At 36.5% G+C, this 20,752-nt stretch overlaps 1 protein-coding gene across 1 annotated transcript; it reads right to left on the bottom strand.

Moving 5' to 3' along the window:
• Positions 1-12,621: 12,621 nt before the first annotated feature.
• LOC136226596 (flavonol sulfotransferase-like) lies at positions 12,622-13,822 on the bottom strand. The gene has a single exon (XM_066015172.1). It carries the CDS (start codon positions 13,814-13,816, stop codon positions 12,848-12,850), a length of 969 nt encoding a protein of 322 aa, XP_065871244.1. The 5' UTR covers positions 13,817-13,822; the 3' UTR covers positions 12,622-12,847.
• Positions 13,823-20,752: the final 6,930 nt, after the last annotated feature.

The following is a 20,752-nucleotide window of genomic DNA, read 5'->3' as shown; positions in this document are numbered from 1 at the left end:
CATGCCAAAACCATGTCTGATACTCTCCCATAATTTTGCAGCCACAACACAATTTATAAAGAGATGTTCATCAGTTTCAATATTGCACTTACAAAGCTCACAGCGAGAGACAAAATGAAAGCCTCGAACCTGCAGTGAGGTTTGTGTAGCGATACACTGGTGCAGAAGCTTCCAACAAGTAACCGAGCGGTTTGGCGGAATAAAAATGCTCCAAATGTATCTTCCCCAGTCAACCGTCGTGTTAAATTGTTGTAAAAGATTTTAACAGTAAACTGACCCGTGTCTGAAGGCATCCACACACAAATGTATGTTTCATCAAGCCCCCGTTTAATACAGAAAATGTTATTCTGAATATTAACTGGAAGGCGATGTAAATTGTACCATTCATTCCCCATAAGAAATTCTTCCACATAATTAAATTGGCCAGTTTGAACACCGGTAGGGATCTCGAGTTGGTCAGCCATAGTAAGAGAGATCCAGTCATCAGTCCCAAAAATTAAGGTTTGAGAGCCCACCAATCCACCAAGTGTAATTTTGCCTGATAACCGAATAAGTTGGTCGACAAGATACCCAAATGGTGGAATTAGATATTCGAACTTTGGGTTGCCACGAAGCAGACAAAAAGCGATGCCTTAATAAATTTACAACAAAAAAGTTGCCCTGCAATAGATCCCAACAGAATTTCCCCATCAAAGATTGATTAAAAAAAGCAAAAAAAATTAAACCGAGGCCACCAGCCCCCACACCTTTGCAGCAAATTGCCCAAGGAACAACGACCATCTTCCGCGTATCCCGACTTCCAATCCATAGACAATTTCTAACAGCTTTGTTTATAGTCTGCAGCAAGGCAGCCGACCAATGGTACAGTAAAAAAGAATGGATGAGAGCCCCAAATAAAGCCGATTTAATCAGTGTTAGTCTACCTGCAAAGGATAGAGAACTTCCTTTCCATTTACTGAATTTGGCCATGAATTTATCTGCAAGCTGCTTCAGAAAATGGAGTCGTGGCGCCCCAACAAAGAGGAGAACCCCAAGGTAAATAAAAGGTGGAATAGCCACACGAATTCCCATAATAGCAGACAAAACCGTAGCCCTATGATGTGTTACTGAATTCTCGAAATAAATTGAAGATTTTTCCCAGCTAACCAATTGCCCTGAGTACTGACTGTAGAGTTGAAAAAGATCACGGATTGCTCGAATATTTCTTTTGGTTGCTTTCCCAAAGAGAAGAATATCATCAGCGTAGAGCAAATGTGAAGGGAAACTAACTTGCCCCGTATAGGCCATTGGCACAAAATTTCCCTAATGCTCCATCTTAGAAAGCCATCTGCTAAAGAAGTCTTCAGCAATACCAAATAATATAGGTGATAAAGGGTCTCCCTAACGGACACTGTGAGAGCAACTGAAGAACCATTTGTAGAACCATTTATCATGATTGAAATTCGGGACGAAGAGACAATAGCTGAGATCCAATTCTGAAATTGAGTTCAAAACCCAAAAGAATCCATTACTAATAGCAGGAAACCCCAATCCATTGTATCGAATGCTTTCTTTATGTTTATTTTCAAAGCCATGTTACCCCCATAACATTTTTTGGCAAGGAGATTAACTCCCTCAGAGGCAGATGCAATGCATTAATGAATGCTACGGCCCTGAACAAAGCCGAACTGGTTAGGATAAATCATCTTAGCCGCTATAATCGCTAAACGGTCATCCAAAATTTTTGAAATAATTTTGTAGTTGAAATTTCCCATGACAATAGGGTGGTACTGTGAAATTTGATTTGCCCCTGTGGTCTTTGGCAGCAGTGTCATAAGGCTGGAATTCAAACCCAGGAGAATGTATCCGGTACTAAATAAGTTGGTTACCATGTTACAGACATCGTGACTGACGATCGCCCAGAAGTGCTGGTAGAATAGTCCTCCAAAACTATCTGGCCCTGGAGAGCTGTCCCTGTTAAGACTAAATACGGCTTTACGGATTTCCTCCCTTCCCAGAGTTGCAAGCAGCATTTCATTGTCCGCAGCCCAGACTAAGCCAGGAATCACCTCATTAATCTGGCCGTGTTCAACTTGTTCACCGGATCCATTGAATAAGGATGTAAAATAGCTGATAATATGCTGCGAAATTCTCCTTACATCATATGTGTATAGCCCGTCAATGATCAGAGAAGAGAGGCTAGACTGTACCTTCCGTATTTTAGCAGCTCTGTGAAAAAACAATGAGTTTCTATCGCCAACTGTGAGCCATTTATTGCGGCTTTTATCTCGAAGAACCATTTCCTGATGATGCAACTGTAAATCTAGCTCCTGCTGAGCCGTAGACTCTCTCAGATTTTGTTCAGGAGTAGGCCCTTCAGCCGTTATTTCCCGTTGGGCTCGATCTAGTTCAGACAAAGCAACCGCAATGTTATTTTCTAACCTGGCAAAAACCAATTTATTCCATTCTCGTAGCACAGGCTGCAGCGACCTCAATTTATGAACAAGCAGCTGTGCAAGTGGAAAAGACAAGTGCGAGTCAGTCCAGTGCTTGGATACTAGCTCCTAGATGGTTGGATGTGTGATCCACATAGTGAGAAATCTGAATCTTGAGAATCTAGAGGTGCTAGAGGTGCAATGTAGAACAAGAGGAGAGTGGTCAGATCGGTGCCTTGGAAGAGTAGTGCAGGAAACCCGATCCCAAGAATCTAAGAAAGCCTCTATGACTAAAGCATTGTCAAGTTTGCATTCAACATGCGCATTCCCTTGTCGACCGTTCGACCAAGTGAATTGGGGACCCATGGATTCCACCTCAATCAGACCTCCTGCGTTAATAAACCCTCAAAATTCAGCACAAGCCCCAGGCGCAGGACTGTTGCCAGTTTTCTCATGGGCTCCTGTGATAGAGTTAAAATCTCCCAAGACTAACCATTTACCTTCTGATCAAGCCTGCTGCGCTAATAAATCATTGCAAAGAGGTCTGTGTCTAGTAGCAGAATTGTCCCCATAAACAAAGGAAAACAAACCCAAACTACCAACCTGCAAAGTTAATGTTGATTATGAATGGACACAGTTGTTGTGAGATAGTTCATACTGCAGAAAACCCAGATTGAGTTGCAAGAGTTGATGGTTGTTAGTTGCATGCCAAGAGATAACCAGAAAGAGCTTGCAATGTTATCAAAATTTACCATAGGTTCAGAAAGACACAAAATATCTGGTCGGTTAGAAGAACAGATAAGTTTAAGAGCCCTCTGCGTATGGGGGTTGTTTATACCCCAGCAACTCCAAAAACTTATTATCATTGGTATCGCTTGGGAGGCCTACTCTACCTCTTCGAGCGAACTTCACTAACAGCAACTGTTGGCTGCTTCTTTTTTTTTCGGACAGTGGTCCAATCAGATTCTGAGTTAGGCAAAACAATTTGCTTCTCTGAGGAAAATTCATTAATTTGATTATGCTACCCCAAAACTTCCTTCAGGATAGTCCATTCGTTGCCCCTAGTTAACAGACGGACATGCCTGATGATAGAATCGGGTATCTGTCTCAGCTCATCATGTTCAGATTGTGTACTTTCATCACCAGTGTCTCCCCAGAATCTAACATTATTAGCCGACATGTAGAGCACCAGTTGCAGCGATATTTGTTCCGTTGGTTGAGAGGAAGTTGTCATATCAGTCGTATCAGGAATAGTGGTAGGGGAATGTTGAGATTGTACGGAGGGACGCTGGTGTTGCTTGCCCTCGTGTTGAGTTGCTCTGGCACCCTTTGGTTTCTCATAGCTCATCTTACGACACTGAGTAGCGGGGTGGCCAATTGATAAGCAAGATGAACAAAGTATTGGTAGTCTTTCATATTCTAGTGAAACCCATTGCATATGAGCTTCCGTATCAACTCTCAGTTTGGTTTGAAGGTCTTTTGATACATCCACATCTACCAGGACCCGAGCATATGACCAAACTCTCCATTGACAGTGTTCTGATCAAACCTGATAGGAATCCTAATTACTCATGCAATGCTTGCCAGAATACGGGTATCCTAAAATTCCCACGGTAAATTATAGAACCGGACCATAACCTGAGCAGAGGTCGATTTATGAAAGTCTGGGTTGAAGCCGAGGGACCAAGGTGTGAAACGCATAATCCCAGGTTTCAAGTGAATCGCACCCAAACTCCAAATAGATTGTACAGCATCAGGTGATGGCATGATAATATGAAAAAATCCTTTACCCAAAGAAACCAATTTCCAATCAAGAGATAATTTCCATACCTGATTTAGCTTCAGTTTAAGCTCAGAGTGTTTCCAAAGGCGCTCCCCTTTTACGAGGTTCACACGTCCAATGACTGAATGTTTGCAGGACTGAACTCGCTCATCGTAAATCGATTGCTGAATACGGATGGATTTAAAACCTCCCTCCTCAGAGATTCGGGGCTGAGAATCTGAAATGGTGGTGGAGGGAATAGCTGCCTTTAGAGCTGAAGCAAAGGTACGGACCGGAGGAGGAGGTTGATTCTCCGATACGGAGGTTGAGCTGCGTTGGAATGCTTGTCGATTAAAGAGATGCGCTATTGACAGATCTGAGCTTCGAGGAAGAGGGGCGTTTGAGTATTTGCATATGAGGGGCTATTGAAGAGATGCGCACTGGCAAAGGGAGCATCTTGACGGTCAATCATCTTCAGGAAGGAGAAAAAATGGCGGCGACAGTGTGGTGGCTAAGTCATCGCCGTTTTTTCCCCCTAAATGCTTTCCTTAATTTTGAGAAACTATACATTAATCAAGGCGCCTCCACTTGGGTGGCTAGAACATCCCACCTTCATTCTTAATTGGCAACCCTAAAAGAGAAGGAGAAAGGTACCAAACCTTAAAGGATTTGTCATCTTTTTTTTAATTAGGGTCAAAATAACGATTATATATATATATATATATATATATATATATATATATATATGAGATGGCTTTTGTGAGAACCCTTTTTTAGGTGAAGACACTTCCTTAGGTGAGAACCACTCAAAACTACGTCGTTTTGTATAAAAATTAATAAAAACGGAATGTTGCTAGTAGGGTTCGAACCCTGACCACTTCACATATACTCCATGCTAATTACCATTGAAACAATTGTTTTCTTTGTCTATTATGGAGCGCACTGATTAATATACCATTATCCATGTAGCTTCTATTGTTTAATATTTGACACATGCACTTATTAATATCGATTAAATGTGCATAATAATAAATTATTAATAGAAAAAAAAAAAGAAATGTACATAATAATGAATTATTAATAGAACAAAAAATCCAAAAACATGCTCCAATTTTTTATTTATTTAATTCCTCTATATTTTTTTGTAATTTATGTTTTGAAATGTTAAGGACGATATTCTAAATAATGTTACATAATTCTAAACTTTATAATTTACGTTCTCCAAATTAAGTATAATGTTTAAAAAAATCAGTAAATATCTCGATCATTTTTTCATTTGTTCTATAATATAATTTATAACTCATGTTCGAAAAAACGTAACGCATGTTCTAAAAAACATAACACATGTTCTAAAGTTTATAGTTTATGTTCCAAAAATTAAGTCTAATGTTTTAAAAAAATCAGTAGATATCTGGATCGTTTTTTCATTTGTTCTATAATATAATTTATAACCCGTGTTCGAAAAAACATAACACATGTTCTAAAAAAACATAACGTATGTTCTAAAAAATATATCGTACGTTTTAAACTTCATAGTTCGTGTTTGTTCTATAATATAATTTATAACTCATGTTCGAAAAAACATAACGCATGTTCTAAAAAACATAACGTATGTTCTAAAGTTTATAGTTTGTGTTCCAAAAATTAAATATAATGTTCTAAAAAAATCAGTAGATATCTGGATCGTTTTTTCATTTGTTCTATAATAATTTATAACTCATGTTCGAAAAAACATAACACATGTCCTAAAAAAACATAACGTATATTTTCTTATATAACATAAATTACAAAAATATAAAGGAATTAAATAAATAAGAAATTAGAGCATGTTCTTGTATTTTTTTTATTAATAATTCATTATTATGCATATTTCTTTTTTTTATTAATAATTCATTATTATGCATATTTAATCGATATTAATAAGTGCATGCGTCAAATATTAAACAATAGAAGCTACTAGCACAATAGTATATTAAGCAGCGCGCGTGATATGTTGCACAAAAGAAGCAATTGTCTTAGTGGTAAGTAGAGTGTAGTAAAATTAAGTGGCCAGGGTTTGAATCCCATTCACAGCATTCAGTGTTTTTAATTGATTTTTACACTCAAAACGACGTAGTTTTGAGTGTTCTCACCATAAGGAAGTGTCCTCATCTAAGGTAGGGTTCTCACTTGATCTCTCCCATATATATATATATATATATATAGATCTTGAATTCCTCCACAACAAAGTCACATTGCCATTTGCTGACATGCTCCTCCTTTCAAAAGAAAGAAATGTTCCCTCTCAAATGTTTCTCTCTTTTCTCTTCTTGCCCACTTAAATTAAATTTGTCTTTGCTCCTTTCTTTTTAAAATTTTGACATTCAATCACACCATAACTCCATTTCTGTTCTCCCCTCCAAAACTATGTCATAATTTATTCTTTTATTTTCTTTTCTAATTTTTAGAGTTTTCTTTAATTTGTATTTTAGGTATTCAGATTATTATTATTTATTAGGGTTTTATTATTTAGATTATTGTTATTAGGGTAATTTTTAATGATAAATTTGATTGATTAATGGAATTTGATAGATTAAGGTTAAATTGAAATTATGAATGGATGGATTTAAGGATTTATTTGATGACTTAGGGATTTAATTGGAAATTTAATTGATGACTTAGAAATTTAATTAGGGATTTAATTGATTGAATTAATTAGGGATTGAATTGATGAATTAAGGATTGAATTGTCGCCTCGGAGACTATGTTTGCCATCTCTCGATAGCTCATACAAGTACAATTTGAATTTAACTTTTAACATGAATCATTGTAACTATTGTCGGCCTAATCTAAAATTCTTGCTCCGCAACTGGATATGAAAAAATTACACCCTCGCACACCTCAATCATGTTGTTAGCACAAGATCTATGGATAAATTACACCAATGATACCTGAACGGTGCTCTAGTTCATACTTTGGTACCTAGATTACATTTTGTCCCAAAAATATATCTGAAGTAACGATAACCGGATAATTTAGTATATTTTACAGGTTAATGTCCGGTAAACACGAGCTTCATGAGTTAATTACATCAATGGTACCTAAACTTTACCATAATTCACACTTTGTTACCTGGGTTTTGTTTTATCCTAAAAACATAACTCAAGTAAAGGTGACTGAAAATTTAGTTCATTTGATCGGTTACTGACTGGATAACGATAGTTTAACCATTTTGAACTAAACATTGAGATTTACCATACACTCAATCAACATAAACTTACCATGATGTCATTTAATATATATATATATATATATATATATATATATATATATATATGGTAGTATTGCAATTTTATGTTAATTAAGCGTTTGATGGGTCTCAATCTTTAATTTAAAATGGACAAACTCTCGTTGACCAATCACTACATTGATTGGTCAAATGTACATGTTTACTTGTGGTGTATTTTTTGGACAAAATAAAATCTAGGTACCAAAATATGGATTAGGGTAAAGTTCAGATACCATCAGTGTAATTTACTCGTCAAACTCACATTTACCGGCCATTGACCGGTAAAATATACTAAATTGACCGGTCATCATTATTTCAGATATATTTTTATGACAAAATGTAATCTAGGTACCAAAATGTAAAGGCGCATGGTGTGATATAGGCAAAAGGAAAAAGGCGCATGGTGTGACAAATCTTAATCACTTAAGGAAGTGTGATAGGGTTCAAACCTGAAATAAATAAATGGTTGAAAATGCAAATATGAATCTGGCTTGAAATTTGAAAAGCACAGTTTACTACCTCAACTAGCTATAATTAGGAATAATTTAGTTCAAGCTAATTTGTATTGCTAAATTGAATGTATTTTTCAAATAATGCATTTCAGTTTCCATTGAATTGTTGGATATATATATGATTTTATTATATAGTAATTGGCAAAAAGCATGAGGCTCCTGATCTTTCATTGTTTGGTGCATTAATCCCTCGATCTTTCATTTAGACACATTTAGTCTCTGATCTTTCATTGTTTGGTGTATTAAGCCATTGAACCTTCATTTAAACACATTGAGCCCTTGATCTTTCCTATTTGGGTGTATTAGGCCCTTCTGTAAATCAATTCATATATGGGTGTATTAAGTGCCTGTTTGGTTCGACTGTTAGCTAATAGATGTTGTTGTTGCTGTTAGCTGTTTGCGGTTGTAGTAAGCTGTTTGTTGTTGCTGTTGGTTGTTTGTTATTAGGGGGTTAATTATTAGTGTTTCATTCCAAACCAAAGGTATTGGTATCCGCAAAAGCCAAGCAAGTCATTAATATTACACACATCTCTAAACTCAGTAGTAATTACGTGACCCTTCCCCTTTCACGGCCTTTCACTTACCATAATCATATCACTATAAATATATGCATCATAAACATTCAGAATCCATACCTTCAAGAACCAGAAAACTTACCTTGTAACAATGGATCCCCTTGTTGAAATTCCACAAGAGATAATTGCTGACTTGGAGAAATTGTATATGGAGAACCCAGAGTAGCTTCTGGCCATAGATGGTACGTAATGTCAATCCATAGTTGTTCTGTACTCTTCCTGGTTTCTTCTGTGTATTTCTAATGTCTCTTCTTGGATGATAACGTACAGGTCCTCTCAATGGTAACTTCTTCAAATGGTTGATCAGAATGAAAGGCCCCCAATACACCCCATATGAAAGGGGTGTATTTGAAATCAGAGTCAGTTACCCTCTGGATTTCCCAGACCGTCCTGCAAGAGTAAATATTAACTCAGATTAGTAAGATATAATCACCTACATGAAACATACACTAATAAATCTCTCCTCTTATTCTCGATTTTGCTTCTGGAATAGGATATATCATCCTAACGTGGCTCCTCAGGGTTGATTCAACTTCCCCGTATCCTTAATAACCATCACTTTTCCACTGCCACGGTATAATGCAACCATTTATCTATTTCATTTGATAAACATACAACATCATATTTTTGTTCTAATTATTCTATGCATTTTGTAGTGTCTGTGGCACCTATATGATCTACTTCTACAGCCCCACATTGAGGAGCCATATCCTGGGCAAGAAGTAGTTGCTGAGCAATACCGCAGCAACAAGGAAGAGTATGAGGGGCTCGCCCGGATATGGACTGAGGAGTATGTAAAGTGGATATGAGGGTGTCCAAATCTCCTAAACTATCTTGAGTGAGGGAAAGTAGGATCGAAAGGCAATGTGAGCTCCAAATGTGGCTCTCATTCCAATTCGAAATTTCCTTTCTCCACTCAAAATAGTTAAGGAGAGTTGGACCTTTAATTCCCCCCCCCCCCCCCTTTTGTAATATAACGTAGAGCTTTGTGCTCCTAAACTGACCCGTTTGCTCCTTCCACTTGGGTTATACTCGTTGTACTCTTAACTTGGTAAGGAGGGTTATGATGCTGTCACCACAAAGGACTCTGTTTGTGCTGAATATGAAGGGTGTTCAAATCTCCTAAGCTATCTTGGGTAAGTGAAAGGAGAATTGAAAGGCAATGTGATATCCAAATTTGGTTCTCATTCCAATTTCAAATTTCCTTTCACTAGTCAAAACAGCTAAAGAACTTTGGACTGTCAACTACAACCGAAAGGCACACTCATCCCCCCCCCCCCTTTTGTAATATAACGTAGAGCTTTGCTATTCAGTTTGTATGTATGTGCAAGTAAACTAAATTGACCCTTTTACAATGCTCCTTCCACTTGGGTTGTACTCGTAGTACTCTGAACTTGGTAATGAGGTTTATGATGCTGTCAAAACAAGGGACTCTATTTGTGCTGAATGCATCATAAACCTATCACCATGTTTAATGTTGTTGTTACGATATCAAACCGAGTGGAAAGGAACATAGTAAGAGTATGGCCAATGCACATACATAACCCTTTATGTAGAGCTTGTTATTCAGTTCGTATGTATATGTATATTCTATCTAATCAAAATATATCTTATCATTTGCAAGCCATATCAGTACATGCAATTAGCGTCAATTTACCCTTTAATACATGCTTCATACATGCTTCATAAACGAATTGCATTCAGAATCCTTACTTATCATCATAGGTCATGTTCAAATAAAAATGAGTCAGTTGAGTTCATAACATTTTCAGCTTTAAGAGTATGCCTAACATGCTATAACAAGTGGACAGCTTATTTAAGTAGACATATGTATATTCAAGTGAACATGCTATAACAAGTAGACAACTTAGTCGTGCATGTCTATTCCTTACTTATTCAAGACAACTTATTCCTTACTTATCATCACAGGTCATGTTCAAATAAAAAGGAGTATGGTGATATATCTTATCATTTGCAAGCCATATCAGTACATGCAATTATCCTAAATTTACCCTTTAATACATGCTTCATACATGCTCAATGACCCTTTTACAATGTTCCTCTAATACTTGCTGCATGATTAAGGTATATTGTAAACGAATTGCATTCAGAATCCTTATTTATCATCATAGGTCATGTTCAAATAAAAATGAGTCAGTTGAGTTTTAACATTTTCAGTTTTAAGTGTATGTCTAACATGCTATAACAAGTAGACAACTTATTCAAGTGGACATATGTATATTCAATGTTCCTCTAATATTGGATGCATGATTAATAAGCTACATGCCCAAATGAACAATCGTACACATACTCATACAGAACATCAAACATAAACATCAACAGAACATCAAACATAAACATGTTTCATACACATACACATACACATACTCAATCACTTCTAGCAGTATAACTCATAGGTGTAAGAGTATTGCCAATCATAATGAACATTCAAAGCTTTAGAGTATGCCTAATCAGCCACATGCTTAATGATCATTCATACATAAACTCTATGAGTCCTATCTTCCTAAACAGTTATATCTAACTAATTAGTTCATACCAATCATTTCATCATCACCCACAACATCATACATATATGTAATCGTTCAGTTCAAACCCACATAACAATATATATACTAAATCAGGCTAGTTTCCTAAATCAATGATTTTAGGTTCCTAAACAGTACATCAAACATACTCAATCACTTCTAAAGGCATGACCAATCAGTTCAAACCAACATAACATTAATATATATTCATTAAGTAAAAGAAATCTTCCCATATGCTAAAGGCATGTGACAATCTCTTCAGTCAGCCTTCCCATGTACTCAAGCATTCTTACTATCCCTACAAAATATTATGTTCAAATAAAAAGGAATCAGATGAGTTCATACCATCTACTGTATCAGGCACTATATTGCCCTAGGTTAAAAAAGATAAAGACTCAAGCTTTTGAGCAGTGAATCTAAATACAATAAAATCAGTGTAGCTAAGCGAGAGATCTAAACCTTTCAACGATAGGTTTGAAAATCACAAGATCCTTATTCCAGCTGCTGAAATCGACATACACAAAAGTAAATCGGATGAGGAAAAGATAGATTAAGGAACAATGATACTCTAATAAAACTAGGAACGAAGAAATTATGGCTTACCAGTACCGTGTTTCGAACTCACCCAGTGATTGCATGTTCAAATCAACCATGGAGATAGAGAGGGATGAGAGGGATGGGAGGGATGGGAGGGATGAAGCTCTTGGGCAACCTAAACTGGGGTTTGGGATTAGAGAGATGGTTTATATATCAGCTGAAACTTCAGTCAAAACAATAGAGCGCCTAAAATTTGGTATGTCCGCGTAAGTGAAATTTCATTTGCCGCTTTTTTGTTTTCGGCATACAATGACATTCATTTATTAGAGGTGTCATCTATTGAGCGCATCAAATTTAACGAAAACACGCTTTTTCTTTGGATGACAGGATTTTGTAATCGTAATGTCATCTGAGAATCGAGCGCATTTTTTATTTCGCCTTCAGATGACATACTGTTAAAATACTGTCACGAAAACAAATGTATGTCATGTATCTTGTGTCATGTGAAAGGGAAAATGGCATAGTGAGGAATGTGTCTCGCAACCAAATTCGCCGGGCATGGGAGGGAATCCTGTCAAAGAGACCAAAGGAAGTGAATAATCTTAGCGGGCAAAGACAGCTTCTATTTTACGTTACTTTTAAATTGGTATGTTAATACTAACCATTAAAAAATCTGTTAATATCATGTTAGGAGATCATATAACTATTTAGGAGGTTTGAATCATATTTGCAAGTAATAATTATAATTTTATTATCTTTATCAATAAAGTCACATCTAAAAATACGAAAGAATATAACAATAATTTTAAATATTCGTATGAACCCAAAAATGACACATCACCTATCAAATTAAACTGAAACACTAAAATTGTGTGTCGATTTTGTGCAGTGTAATCGGGTCGGATGTATTTTTTGCAACCTCTATATGTAGGACTCATTCCATGGCTTTGGTCACCCTAATTTTGTAATTAGTGATTGATATGTATTAAACCCAATTGAAATCCAAATTGAGGCAATCCAAATCCATAGTAACTATATTTACAAAAGGGAGAGAGAGGATCAGGACTAATTTATGGGCAAAAGAAAGAATTATCAGCATACTTCAAAATTCCGAAAAAGGAAGTATGAGTGAAACCCATATAATTACAGTAAATTGTAAATTACGGTTCAATCGTGTAACTCAATTAATTCATGTTTTATTGTTATCTTTTAGGCCTGCTCCTGATCGGATAGTTACAATAAATGAAGTCCTGAACCGCCGAACTTCTGGGAAGTGATTTGATCAATCTTCTCTGCCATTTCAGGAGTTAAATAATTTTTCCAATCTCCAACTTTACCTTTCCTGAAAAAAGCTTCATTCCCAAGTGTGAATGTACCATCTTTTTGTTGGCTCGCACTTTTATTCACATCTAAATTGCTCAAACTCTCAAAACTACACAATTTCACAATCTTCCCCACTATACCTTGTTTCTCTTCATCAACGGAGAAAGAACACCCCATGAAATTAGCAATTTTCTTCACATAAAAGCAAGTATCATTCTTCAGCTCTTCATATTTCAAAAACAACACTCTGTCAGGAAATTCCAAGCTTCCCTTCCAATATCCCAAAACCTGATCCCAAAAAGGTCCATAATTCGAAACTCCATTGCAGAATTGCTCATACACCTCCTGGAATCCAATAATCTCTCCATCACCATGCTTAGATGTGAAAAGAAATTGCGAGACAAGAACATCCTTTGGATTCCTGCACAAATAAATGATTTTGGAATTGGAATTCAGAATCGATTTAGGCAAGGAATGGAAAGGAACATGAGTGGTAAGTAATGGATTTTGGGGGTCTCTATTTCGACCAAAAGCATAGAGAACTTCTATAAAAGGCACGATATCATGTGGAAATTTGGAGAGTAAAGGGGAATCATGATCAGAATCTCCATTAATATACTGAGTTCTTGTTTGAATGGCGAAAGCCAAAGCCTTGAGCCAAGTTGTGCCGGATTTGGGAGTGGTGGCCAGGAAAATATCAGTGGGTTGAGGTATGAAATTTTGCTGAAACAGGATGATACCTTTTAGAAGAAAATCATAGTACCAAAATTGTTGGTATTTGTATAAATTTACTGAAGTTTTCCAGCTTGGTTGTTGGGGAAGTTTTGAGATGTTGATTTCAGGAACGCCATTGCTGAGATCTGTTGAAGAAGGATCCATTATAGACTTTAATTAAGCAAATTACTTGTTTAAATTAGGAATTTTTTTCAAATTTAACATGTGAACGAGGAGAGCATCACACAGCTGTCCCTCGACAAACTTGCTTTCACTTGTCACAAAGTGGGACGGGGATTCCCCGTCCCCGTCGGTCGGTGACCTGCCCCGATGGGGACGGGGAATCACCGATAAGAAATCCCCATGGGATGGGGAATGGTATCCCCGACGGATCCCTAATTATTCCCCATTATAATTAAAATTATACTTTAAATATTATAATTTATAACATTTAACTTAAATTAAGTAGACTTATTATCAAATAAAAAGTTAAATGGGATAAAGAAATATTAGTCGATTACTAAATAGATATTTTTCCTAACCTAAACTAAAGTAAATGCATAGTGTATCTACATCTTTCTAACAAAACTTAGAATTAGAAAGGAGAAGAGAAAAGAACTATATAGTGATTTTGTTTTAATATAAATGGTGATTCTCCGCATAGATGGGGATGTGAAATAGGGAAAAAATGGTTTAAACAGGGATAGGGATCCCTGTAGGGATGGGGATTCCTTGCAAGACGGGGATGGGGGACAAATCTGTCCCTATCTAACTTGCGGAGACGGGGATGGAAAATCTCCGACTAGTTGGAAACGAGAATGGGAAATGCATTCCCCGTCCCCTTCCGACCTGTTAACATCCCTATGAACTGTCATTTTGACTAATGGAGGAATAGGAATTGATGCTTTTCAGTCCACTAAACCTAAACCATATCACTTTTGCTGTTTGGGCTAAACTTTGAAGACTTTCTTTTGAGCCTCAGATAACCGGTAGAGTGGTTTGGGGGCTGGTTGAACTGGATCGGGTTCAGATGGTTAACGGTTATAAAAATAAAAAATTGGAAGAATTTACTTAATTATCAAAAAATAATATTTTTATTCCTAAAATATTAAATATACGAATAATTTATTAAAAGGATAAGGTATAAAAATATTCTAATGTTGACTGTCGGAACTCAAAGATAAGTTGGGTCAATTTGAGTCATCATTATTAAATATAGATATTATGTTTTTTATTTCAGGGGTGAGTATAATCTGATTCGGTCTAAAAACTGAACCAAATTTTGATGATTTTAGGAACCAAATCGAACCAAAATTTAATTCAGTTCGGTCCAAAATGAACTGAACCAACTCGATTGGATTCAGTTTGGTTCAAATTAGAACCAATCAGTACTTCATTCGGTTTATTTTTTCAACTTTCAATTCATATACTACCTGCCGTCTTTCATTAAAAGTCTCCTTCTATTTATATATAACTAGTCGAAGATCCACACATTACGCGGATCATATAACATATTTAACTATTTTGATAATTGGTTATTTATTAGTATATTATAATTTTTGTAATTTTTATTATTATATTTTTAATAAAAATGTTTGGATTATTATAAAAAAAACATTATTTTTTGACACTATTTTTAATATAATATATAAAAATTACAAGTCAACAAAATAAATATGTAATAACATAAATATATTTATAACAATAAAACAACAATAAAATACATATATTTTAAATTTTGAAAAATTTATAATACGCATCATGTGTATTCATATAAACGAATACTAATGTCAATACGCTTGAATTAACTATATATCAACTGAGCAAGAATGCAGTCGCAGTCCTATAAAACTCAAGATCAAATGAACAACAATTATGATTTTTATTTGGAGAAGTATCAAATCCATGAACATAAAAATTAAAACAAATCATTATAATTTGATTCTAAAAGCAATATCTTTTTAAAATAAAGGTAGGGACGATGTGGATCAAGGCAATAGGCATCCCGACTAGGTAGGCACCCCCACGAGCTTAACCCACAAAACTAAAATGAATAAATAAATCAAAAAATGTACATATGGGGGAAAGAGAAAAGAACTAAGAAAACCGAAGGTGAGCAACGTCACATAAATCATAAAAAACAAAGGCATTATAGAACGGAGGGCAAGTATGCCATCAACGAATTTCATCAGCGGAAACCCCAAACCGAGCCAGGTTCACCACAAACATAGAGTCAGCTTTAACCCATATCTTCGTCTAACCTTTCTCTCAAGCGATGTCAATGGCAAACATTACGGCCCGAAGTTACGCGATGTGAGCTGACACCAAAGGAATAGGAAAAGCGAAACAGCCTCCTACCAAACCTCTACTTGTTCTGGAAATTCCACTAGCTCTGGCAACCCCATGAAAGCCTAAACCTGAGCCATTAGTGTTAACCTTTAACCAGCCGGTAGGAGGTGGAATCCAACGTACCTTGGTTATGCTCGGAGCGGGAGGAGGGCATCCGGCCAAGAATAGACGTTGCAGAGTTGAGGCGTCCATGCTATTACCGCAGTAACCCCGATTGCAACTGTCCATCTCACGTGTTAGGTTTACAAAGAAGACAAGTAGATCTTTGGATTGAAATGAGCTGGGAGTCGAAAACCGCCAGATGACGGGATCACTAGATAATCCAGAGTCAGTTCAGAATTACCGATTTCCAAAGTCTCAAAACCTCAGTGTGACCCTGAAACTGCATCAAATTGTTAAAGAAAACATTGAAATTACCTATTTTGTCAATCATAGTGGAGAAGAGGTAGCTGATGTGCCTAACAGCGTCGGACCGCTAAGCTCACTAAGGGATAAGTGTACCCCGTCGTTATCAAGTAATAAAATCTGGACAAGTCCATGTATCGAATCCACAGGATTTATTCCTACAAGTACCAAGCTACTCAGTCTCAGGTGTTATCTAGGCTTTGGGGGGTTTGAGATTGATTTTGGACTAAGTTAACCTACTCCTAATTAAATTAATCTACTCCTAGCTAAGTTATTCTACTCCTAAGTGATCCTTTACTAATGTAATTGCCCGAAGGGACATGGGATGATACGATAATAATGAAGATAGATTATTTAGATCACTGATTTAAAACCAAATCTAAGTCACTTATGTCCGAGGTGATTAACCCTACTTATCCTTCTGAGGTACCTAGTTTGTGATTCCCTTGTAAGGCCAAAACTAGCTCTAAGGCTCAGCAATTTGAGCTTAATCATCTATAAGGTCGTCAATCCTATAGGCACTGACTATGTCAGATTCAGCTCGCAATATGTGCCAACTTAATATTTGGATTATTGAATGAGTTAAACCAATCAGACAAAGCATAAGACAAAGATACAAGCAATAAATCAATTGAAGAAAACAAAACTATAATATTATTAAAGATGGAAAGTATTGTCACAAAGATACAATGAGCCTAGGATTCATAACATGTATCAGAGCCTAAATAGAATATAAAAGAGAAGAAAAATCCCTTTCAGGGAACATGTCTACCAATGCAGGCGTCTTCCTATGACTTAAGGATGGAGCTTGAACAATCCTCGATGAACGGAGCTTCGGAGGTTCTTTAATATAGGTTGAAGGAGATGGAGGAGGTGGAAGGGATTCTTCAAGAGAAAGGTTAGGGTTTTTACAATTAATGAAGGATATCTACAAATTGAAACTAAGAGTTCTATTTATAGTTGCGGTTCGGACCCTCATTCTGACCTAATTCGTTTCCTTTTGCAGGTGGAAAGACGTGGGGTCAATCGTGGCATCGTGGAGGTCAGCTCATCGAGCTGGGCAAGCCAGCTCGGCGTGAGCTAGCCTCTAGAGGCCAGTTTTCGACGAGCGATATGCCCAGATGCCCTGCGTGACTGTTGGGTGTTCCTGCAATGCTATTTTCGCCGGAACTCGTTCCTATTTTGACCTGCACACGCACGTAAACTCCAAACAACATTAGTTCTGAGGCTAAATTGACCCACCAATCGCTTTTTTTGAGTAATACTTCGTTTGGTGCGATTTTTGGTGGATCAATTAGCCATAAAAGATAATCAAAAGTTAACGTACATGCTAGTTTGGCCATATTTGCCTAAAAATGATCAGAAAACGAGTCTAAACCACAAAAGTAAATCAAACAAATACAAATTCTAACTAACACTCACAAATGCATATAAATGCGAGAATTGCTCGCTTATTAGGAAAAAGTAAACTAAAAACTGTAACCCAAAGATAGGGGTTTTTGACCCCTATCAGCAGCCGATGTAGTTCCATAGAGCAGTGGTGAAGTCGCAATGCACAAATAAATGGTCCATAGTCTCCATGTGAGATTGACATATTAAATGTGGACTCTAGTAAGTGTACCGGGTCAGTTGTAGTTGGATAAAGCCAAGTGTCATTTCCACAGGGATTGAATTTTGAGCCTTAGAATAGTTACCTTAAAAGCTAGAATAAATAATTTGAAGTGGGTTTAGTGAACATGCATACACAAACGGAAATAGGCACTATGCCATTTTCCCTTTCACATGACACAAGATACATGACAGACATTTGTTTTTGTATTGTCTGATTGTTTTTCGTGACAGTATATTTAAATTTTATCATCTAAAAAGCGTAAATGTAAATCAACTCAATTCACATGTGGCCTTTCGATGACACAACTCTGTCATCTAAAGAAAGCGCGCGTTTAAGTCAAAATTTACTTAATCATCAGATGACCTTTGTTATAAATGACTATCATTGTATGCGGAAAACAAAAAAACGGCAATGAAATTTTCACTTACGCGGCCAACAAAAACTAATATCAAATTTAAGATGCTCAATATGTTTGACTAAAATTTTAGCTCATATATAAATCCATCTCTCATTCCAAATCCCTAACTAGGTTTCGCGCAGCTCGTCCACATCTCTCTCACCCCTCACTTTGGCTATCTCAGGTCGGTTGCTTTCTACATGCAAATCACTAGATCGAAACAAGGTAATGGTAAGCCATATTTACTTCATTCCTGGATGTATTAGAGTTTCATCGTTCCTTACTATATCTTTTCCTCATCTGATTTACTCTTATGTATGTTGATTTCAGCATTTGGAAAGGATATCTATTAATTTTCAGACCTATCATTGAAAAGGTTAGATATCTAATCTTTATCTTTGTTAACCTAGGGCAATATATACTTCGTGATGCTATTATGGGTGATGCTGACATGGGTAGATATTGCTCTTTTTATTTGCAAATATTATTAACATTAGAGATTATGAACTCATCTGATTCATTTTTATTTGAAACTAATATTTACAGGGATAGTAAGAGTGCTTAAGTATATAGGACGGCTGATGGAAGAGATGGTTTCATGCCTACAACATATGAGAAGATTTCTTTAACTTATTGAGTACATATATTGTTATATTGGTTGCAGGTATCACTACGCCAAAACCCTCTTCAGACGACGGTTAAAAACCGTCATCCCGCGAGATATAAATCTGTCACGGGGCTCGCTGCCGTCTATTGCACCTTCAGACGATGGTCAGGTTCTGTCATGTTTCGTCATCACACATGACATTAACCTATTTTCTTACTGTCATCTTTCGCTTGCTACGATACAACTTATTTATTACTGTCGTCACCTTTAAAGTCATCACATGACATTCTGACAATTAAAACCGCCAGGTTAGCGTGCGGGAAATTGACATATTTAATTTGAGATAATAGTTCGTATAATAATTTCTGCCGTTATAGCCTGTTTAGATGGCACAGGTCTTAATCAACCATGTCAAAGGAGTTTTTTTTCATATGACAGAAACATTTTTTTAATGTCTTTTTATTGCTGTTTAGATGACATTTTAAAAAATTAAAATGTCGCTTTATGCCTTCTTCTTCGTTTGAATTTCTGGTTTTTATACCTGAATAGAGAAACATTCTAAAATATGAAGATTAAATTCTGTATATCAATGGTTTTAATTTTATTGGAGACCAATACTCATAATATGTTTACATTTGTGCCTCACGCCAATCCATATCTTGAAAAACCAATACATTTATGAATTAAAACACAAAAAATAACCAATCTTCCATAAGTCAATCATATCTTGGAGTAATAATTAGGCCTATAATCCCAAAGGTCTTGGTATCTGCAAAAGCCAAGCAAGCCATTAATATATTACACACATCCCTAAACTCAGTAGTAATTACGTGAGGCTTCCCCTTTCGCGGCCTTTCACTTACCACAATGATATCATATCACTATAAATATATGCATCATAATTCAGAATCATACCTTCAAAAACCATAAAACTTACCCTGTAACAATGGATCCCCTTGTTGAAATTCCATAAGAGATAATCGTTGACTTGGAGAAATTGTACATGGAGAACCCAGAGTGGCTTCTGGCCATAGATGGTACGTAATGTCAATCCATAGTTGTTATGTACTCTTCCTGGTTTCTTCTGTGTATTTCTAATGTCTCTTCTTGGATGATAATGTACATGTCCTCTCAATGGTAACTTCTTCACATGGTCGATCAGGATGAAAGGCCCCCAATACACCCCATATGGAAGGGGTGTATTTGAAATCAGAATTAGATACCCTCCGGATTTCCCAAACAGACCAACAGTAATATTAACTCAGATCAGTAAGATATAATCACCTACATGAAACATACACTAATAAATCTCTCCTCTTATTCTCAGTTTTGCTTCCGGAATAGGATATATCATCCTAACGTGGCTCCTCAGGGGTTGATTCAACTTCCCCGTATCCTTAATAACCATCGCTTTTCCACTGCCACGGTATAATGCAACCATTTATCTATTTCATTTGATAAACATACAACATCATATTTTTGTTCTAATTATTCTATGCATTTTGTAGTGTCTATGGCACCTATATGATCTACTTCTACAGCACCCATATCCTGGGCAAGAAGCAGTTGTTGAGCAATACCGCAGCAACAGAGAAGAGTATGAGGGGATCACCCGGATATGGACTGGTGAGTATGCAAAGTGGATATGAGGGTGTCCAAATCTCCTAAACTATCTTGAGTGAGGGAAAGTAGGATCGAAAGGTAATGCGAGATCCAAATGTGGCTCTCATT

This window comes from Euphorbia lathyris, chromosome 4 (assembly GCF_963576675.1).
Source record: "Euphorbia lathyris chromosome 4, ddEupLath1.1, whole genome shotgun sequence".
Classification (NCBI taxonomy): domain Eukaryota; kingdom Viridiplantae; phylum Streptophyta; class Magnoliopsida; order Malpighiales; family Euphorbiaceae; genus Euphorbia; species Euphorbia lathyris.
The sequence above is the reverse complement of the archived record's forward strand: the minus strand, read 5'-3'. Positions and strand labels throughout refer to the sequence as shown.